At 45.9% G+C, this 7,681-nt stretch overlaps 1 protein-coding gene across 1 annotated transcript in view; it reads right to left on the reverse strand.

Moving 5' to 3' along the window:
* Positions 1-160: 160 nt before the first annotated feature.
* The window catches only part of LOC104391291 (hormonally up-regulated neu tumor-associated kinase-like), a 93,735-nt gene continuing 86,214 nt past the window's right edge, over positions 161-7,681 (reverse strand). The window contains exon 9 of the mRNA XM_010000546.1: positions 161-423. Within this exon, the coding sequence (XP_009998848.1) occupies positions 161-423 (263 nt within the window). The remainder of the gene's footprint in view (positions 424-7,681) is intronic.

Here is a 7,681-nt window from a genome sequence, read left to right on the forward strand (position 1 = left end):
CAGGGACAAACTCCAGCGCTCACAGGAAGCCTTGGTGAATGTTTAGTGTGCGGAGAGGAGCTCCCGAACCTGTCACGTATGAACGTTCGCTGCGAGGGCTCCGCTCAAGCTCCAGCGATGCTGGAAGGCTCAAGGGCTGCTGCTTTAAGAGTTGACTTAATTATAGCTGCGGTGTTTTCAGCGCGGACCCAGGAGCTGCTTTCCAGACGTCCCTCCCGCGCTCCGGCTTTTCGCTGCGCTTCGGCGCGTCCGGGCTGAGAGGAAAACGCGCAAATGCCTTAAATAAACAGCTCGTTAAGGGGCCGGCGGGGCGAGCAGCGCTCGGGTGCACCGAACCGGCTGCTGGCCCCGCCCGCGCCTTTCTGTCCCGAATCCACCGGGATGCGTCCGTGGCTTCAGGCGTTTGCCGAGCGAGGGACTTACCTGGAGAAAGGGAATTTCCCCAGTTACAGCGCTGGAGCTTCCATGCACTTTCTTGGGACTTTCGGACAATCACACGTTGTAAGCGGGGACTGATTGGTGGATTTCATGTTGGTTTTGTTTGGTTTTATTTAACAACAAAAAACACCCCCCAAAACACCAACCAACCAAAAAAAAACAACAACAAAACCCAAAAGAACCCACAAAAAAACAAAACCAAACAAAAACCCAGAAGCTTCCCCACTGTGCAGAGCAGTGCCAGTCTCCTGTAGCCTTTCAGAGGCGGTGGGAGTTGCTGTCTCCTTTTGGCTGGGTGATGTCATGCCCTGGTTTCCTGGATACCCAAAGTCTGCGGGATGGAATCTGAACTCATTTGGTCTGTTTGTTTCCTCAGATGGCTGGAAAGGGAATGAACCTGTATTTTCCTCCGTGGTGGCCATGCTCCACTGTCCCTGTGCTCCCATGTGAGGCTTGAATTAAGACAGCTGTGTGGTATCTTCTCATTCCTACCCCATCCCAGGGGAAAGTCTAATGGCAGAAGCTGTGCTAGCAAACCTGGAGTTGTGCTTCCTCTCCTCCTTTTCACATCCCCTTTAGCTGTGCTTGCCCCTCCACTGGCCTGTTGCTGGCAGCCTGGCTGGGATTCTCTTCAAAGCCAAGACACATTTAGGTGTCTACAAGTAGGTGCCTTTGTGTGCTCCAATTTGTGTAGGTTTTCATTGTGGCCAATGGAAATCTTGTCAGGACAGCCACTAGCCCTTAGAGAGTGATCCTGCCACCCTAAAGTAGACATGGCAGCTGGGATTCGTCAGCTAAACAAAGGTGTTGGTGCTCTTTGGTGGTCTCCACATCTCCCTCCAGAAAGTGAGGCCTTCTGTCATGTCTTCCCATCTCATGTGGCTGCCTTGGGTGTCTGGATGTCTCTTTTTGGGCAACAGTCTCATGCCATGGCTGTTCCACTGGTTGCTCCTCGAGATGCATTCCCTGTACTGACTAGATCTCTACTGACTTAATAGAATCATAGAATGATTTTGGTTGGAAAAAACCTTCAAGATCATCAAGTCCAGCTGTTAGCCTAGCACTGCCAAGTCCACCACAAAGCTAAGTCCCTAAGTGCCACATGTGTTTTAAAGACCTCTGGGGGTGGTGACTACTTCCCTAGGCAGCTTGTTCCAGTGCCTGACAACCCTTTTGATGAAGGGATTTTTCCTAATGTCCAGTGTAAGCCTCCCCTGACACAATTTGAGGCCATTTTCTCTTGTTCTTGTAACTTGGGAGAAAAAACCAATACCCACCTGGCTACAACCTGTTTTTGGGTAGTTGTAGAGAGTGATAAGGTTTCCTCCTTTTATCCAGACTAAACAACCCCAGTTCCCTCAGCTGCTTCTGGTAAGACTTGTGCTCTAGAGCCTTCACCAACTTTGTTGCCCTTCTTTGGACACTCTCCAGCACCTCAATGTCTTTCTTGTAGTGACGGGCCCAAAACTGAACAGAGCGTTCAAGGTGCAGCCTCACCAGTGCTGAGAGGAACAATCACTGCCCTATTCCTGCTCAGGGTGCTGTTGGCCTTCTTGGCCAACTGGGCCCACTGCTGGCTCATACTCTGCTGGCTGTTGATCAACACCCCCATGAGTTTTAACAGCTCCTCACGTGTAGAAAGTAAACACTAGGCCTGAGTGCAGTCACACCCACTTCATCCTGATCCAGTTGCCCTGCTCTGAACCTGCTAGACAAATAGCAAAGCCAGTGTTACCAAGTGGCCCAAATCTGCTAGGAAGTCAGCTGTGTCAGAAACAAAGACAACTCTGGCCAGCTGCTCTGGTTCTGGATGGTCAAACTTGCATGCCTATGTGCACCAAACACCATTTATCTCATTGGCATCTGTCTGGCCCTGTCTTTTTTCCTCATCAGTCACTGTCCCCAGCCACACCATTTCTAAACAGATGCTGGGTCTGCCCACTGCAGCTCTGTGCAAACACAGACACACAGCAAAACCCCAAAGGAAGCAGAATGTACTTACTTACCTACAAAATATTGTCTTTGGCTTGCACAGCACAGCCCTACCCCACTCAACAGTCATGCTTTAGTCTGGTCCAGGAGAGTGTATCAGAACCAGCCTAGGGTGTCCTGAAAAGACACTGCACCTTATGTATCAGGGATGGACAGTGGAGTGCTCGTGGGGAGGCCACACTGCCTCTTGTGCCTGATGGCCTTGGCTCTTCATGATGTCTCCCTTGCCAAGCTTCTCATTCTTATTCTGCAAAGATCTTGTCTCATGCAACATTCATTTAGGTGGTTATCAGACATTTTAATAGGCATCCTTTTGCTGTGGGAAGAGCTCTTTGATGATGCTGCCTTTATCCTGGGTAGTAGCTTCCTAGATATTGATTAAGGCAAGAAGAGGGAGACCAGCCTTGTGCTGGTCTACTGGCCTACTCCAGAACATGCTGGGATGTCCAGAGCAGGGGTATCTGAGCCAAGGGATGTGCTACTAAACCAGGATGTTCACTAGATATACCATCCACCTTACCCTATTGCTGCCTCTCCAGCTTACCACTGATATTTTAAGGCAAAGTGTAACATCATGAAAATGCACTGTAGTACGCCTGAAGCTGCTAGAACTGAAGCTAGAGAAGACAAACAAGCACAAGAAAGTGTGTGTCTGCCAAGTATATGAGAGAGAGGGCTAGAGGGGAAAAATGTGCTTCATGTGCAACTGTTAGCTGACTCCTCCCTTTCTCCCCTCCAGCTCCACTGAAAGGAGTAATTAATCCAAGGTGTCATTGGCACATCCTGTGAATAGTGGAGATAGGTCTTTGTATTCAGCACTGGTATATGTCTCAGGAAAGCTCTTCCAGAGCTTCTTTAATAATTTTCAAAGCTCTTACACAAGACTGGTTCTGACATGGGCTCAAGTGTTGCTAACCTTGGTTGGGCAAGAGTGAGGTCCACAGCCAGTGAGCAGTACCTTGAGAAAGCATGGATAATACCTCTCCTTCATTGTGGTTTCCCTCTAGGAAGTGGGTTGCTCTGTATTGTTCCTCTAGGCCACTCAGCAGAGCTGTATGGGCAACGAGCTCTTGGTCTTACTCCAGAAGCTACCATGAAACAAAGGATAATGAATTTGTCTTGACTTTTTGGGTTAAACGTTACTTAGAAGTAATTTCTGGACCTTCTGCAGAGGATTTCCAGTAAAAGGCTTTTTTTGTCATGGTATTTCATGGCCCAGCAGCTCACATCAGGTATTGCAACATACTTGGTTTCACAATACTCTAGAAGGGACCAAGAACGGGGCACTCACTTGCACTGGATGTCTTCAGGAGGAACTCATGACACTGAGGTCAAGGGACTCCTCTCTTCAGGAGCTGGCTCTGAGATGACTAAGAGCTGCCACAGACTGGCAGCCAGCTGGCTAAACATCCCACAAGGCTGGAGTTTCTCATGCTCTACCACAAACATTCCAGGGTGGTCTGGCTCATCAATCAATTGACGAAGGGTGGTTCCCGGCATCTCTCTGCTTGGAGGTGTTACAGGAATAATCAGACTTCCCTCTTGGCCCTCTACACAGAAAGAGGTTTTCTCTGCTGTCCTTCTAGTGGTATAACTGAGAGAGTCTCGAGGTCAGCCCCTTCTTACCCAAGAGTAAGAATTTAGAAGCAATGAACTGTCTCAGCAGACTTCAGGAGACTGCCAGTGTCGTAAACAACATCACTGGCCTCTCAAACAGCTCAGCACCTCCACGCGTGACTTCATTTTGCCCCAAGCCACATAATGTCTAAGACATGCTGTCATTGCTTTTCCAGGGCTGCACAAGACATATTTTGTCCTCAGGTGCACTCCCACCATTGTGGCAGTGAGATCTTAGGTGTGACTTAGAAGACAGAGTGATGCCCCATGTTATTTCTTCCCTCAGTAAATCCTTTGGTTATCATTCTCATTTCCATCCTGGTGGAGTGGGGATCCTCATCCCTTATCTTTCTCTCCTGTGTCTTACAAGTATGAATTTTCACTGTAATGCTTAGTCCAGACATACTGAGTCCCTTTTGATACAACTGTATTTCTTTCTTTTCTTGATATCACCAACTGTTGCTAGACTCATGCAATTAACTGAAGTACTATCTACTGCTTTACCTCTGGAATAGTGATTTTACTTCAATAGCATCAAAAGGTGAAGTACTTTGCTCTTATTGAGAATAATTTACTAATGACTCTGTGCATGTGACTGAGGGGATAGGGAAAAGGAGAGTGGCCCATACATTTTTTGGAGGTGCTCTATACATAGGTTTCTTCAGCAGTATGGCTAGTCAGAAGAATGCAAAAAAACTCCAGAAAAAAGGCTTCTTCCTTCCCACAGTACAGTACAGTTGGAGTGGGAAGAGGCCAATGACTAATCCAATGATTAATACCATCTCTTCCAGCTGATAAGGAACCGTCATTACTTCTTCCCTTAGAATGGAACAGCAGTAACGTGGTAGTTTGAACCACATGCTGCTGCTGAAAGCAAATCTAACTTCCTCAATCTCTGTTCCCATTCCCACGGTGTCTGCATGCCATGGTTCACTGTAGACAAAGTGCATTTGACCAGTATTGCTTAGACCTCCTGGATGCAGTGCCGAGATCCAGCCACGTATTTTTGGCATAGAGTGTGTCATTTCTACTTGACTGGAAACCATTATGATACTGGTAGTATGAGTATTTATTACCTGTTCTACAGAAGTGCTTGGATTTTAACTCAAGAAGTGTCTCAGATGTTACGTGTTACTTTGACAGGACATAAAAAAAACATCTTAGGCCAGAGTTTACAGTCAAGATTGTGAGTACAAGAAGCAGGCAGTTAAACAAATAATTGGGTAGGGAAAAGTATCAGATGGAAAAAAGGGTCCGGGAAAGATAATGTAGAAATCTATAATAAAACAAATTTTGAGATCAAAATTGGATTTTACTTATACATTTTTTCTTGGTTCAGAAAATACAGTTTAGAAATCAAATTCATAGACTAGCTAGGTCTCTTTTTGCCTGACCTGTTAAATTGGATACTTGAATATTTTCGCCTGCCATTCATGAAGTGTGTTGTTTGTCACTAACCATGTGAAGTACCATAGTATGTTTTAAGCTATGATGCTGTGAGGGACCAGCCCTCCGCACCTACTTTGGGAAATGGTATTTAAACCCCACTGTAGCCCCTGCTCATGTGCATCCCAAAAGGCCTGCCTGGGAGGGTGGGGGCTACAGGAATGGCCTGCATAGGCCTCAGGGCTGCATAGATGAGATAACAACAACGATTGAGATAACTACGATTGAGGGCGGAGGGGGCAGGTCCACTCCAGCTGCTCACACATGTATGGCTCCATCACACATACTCCTTGTGATGTCGTTGTGAAATCAAGATTCCAGGCCTATAAAATAGGGGGCTGCAATGGTGTGCTTGGGGAGTTTCATCTACACTGACCATGGACACCGACCCTCCCCTGTTGGCTGGACCAACGTCGCTGGATCCGGGACCGATGATTTTCCTGTCCTCATCATCTCTCTCTTTATCCCTCTCTTTTTGTGCTCCCCCTCCTCTCACCTTTTTCTTCTCATCCCTTTTTCCTTACTTAATATATACATGTGGGTGGTTCTGTTTAGGTTGCTCAATGTTAACTCCTACTAGTGTAATAAATGTGTTATTACAAACAGACCTTGTGTGTCGCTGCACCTGAAGCTGATCAAGGGGCATTGGACGGTCGAGCTGTTACTCGGACCATCAGACATTTACTCTCTCTGGGAAAAGACCAGGTCTGAGAGAAGGATTTTGATCCCAGCTGCATCTGGCTCCTCTCTGAAGGAAGTCTAGAAAGCAAGGAGGTTCAGTCCTAACCTCCCTGGGCTGCACAGTCTGAGTTGTGACACGTCCAGGACTGGATCCAGCCGCACCTGGCTCCTCTATTGCAGCAGGAACTTAGAAAGCAAGGGGGTCCAGTTCTAACCTTCCTGGGCTATTAAATCCAGGCTGTGTCAGATGCAAAATACCTGGTTCTTTCACTTCCCTGTGAGGAAACAGCTAACAAGTAGTGAACATGAAGAGACAGGCATCCTACCTGTCATGGGCACCTACTTTAGAATAAAACCTCAACTGAGGGAAGCAAGTCTAGATGAGTGAAATTGTATCAGATTAATCCCATGTGCTTACAGGATGTACACATACCTTTCAACATACATATGCAATCTTATGTACTCATAACATGGATCATATATAAAATTAAGGCTATAAAATAAAGATGAAGATGTAAAATAATCTTAAAAGACAGGAAATCTCATTGGCTAAAAGATCTAGTTTGATTTCACTGTGCATATGTATTATGATTGGCTTTTAATTATAGTATCATAAAATATGCATTTCACTTGGGCTCTGATTCTTATACGGTGCAGGATGGACTATGGAGCCCTTGTTGCTGCACCACAGTGTTACAGAATGCTACTCAATTTCCAGACCAGCCCTCTTGGGTAATGTAGTCATCTCATCACTGTTTTACAAATCAGGGATTTATGATGCACAGAAATGACAACTAAAAGTGTCAACCTTCCCCTGCCTCAGTCTTCTAAGACATGGCTTTTCAGAGGGCTTAGGTGTGTGTAGTCCTTTTCTCAAGCAGGGCTGTAGCTTTTGGTAGTCCTACACACTGCAGACCACTGACCCTCAAATTAAGCACCAGCTGACATGATCATGGCTTAGAAAACAGAAGTCAGTAGTGACTAGCAAATGTCTCACTAAGTGAATTCCCAGGTGTCAGGGTGAGCCTATGAAGGTGAAAAGGTGCTGAAGTGCTGTTCTTCACGGCTTGTCCAGTGACTCTAACCATGACACCATCCTTCTTATGTAAACACCTGACTTCTGTCTTACGTCCTTTGTACTTCTGCAACAAATGAGATATAAAGGAGAGGAAAGAACCTTCTTCACTGTGTAAACCTGATCATCCCAAAACAAGCTTTTTCCATAGAGAATGAAACAGAATTCCAGTGGAGAAACTGCAATTGGCTGTGTACTTGAAGACCCCACCATAAAGCCTTTTCATGGATAAAAACAATTTTAACGATGGCATTGCCTGATTTTTCTAGATTTGATTCTGTGACGTTAACAAGGTTTTTAAAGTAATTTTGTCTGAAAAGTCTTAGGGTTTTTAAAAAAGCAAATAAGAAAAAAACAAACCCAGAAGTTCTATCATGTAGCAGCATATTATTATCTCCATAGTACCACAGTTGGTCTGGAGCCTCTGAATTC

The sequence above is a fragment of the Chaetura pelagica genome, unplaced genomic scaffold (genome assembly GCF_000747805.2).
Source record: "Chaetura pelagica isolate M959 unplaced genomic scaffold, ChaPel_1.0 scaffold174, whole genome shotgun sequence".
NCBI classification, from domain to species: domain Eukaryota; kingdom Metazoa; phylum Chordata; class Aves; order Apodiformes; family Apodidae; genus Chaetura; species Chaetura pelagica.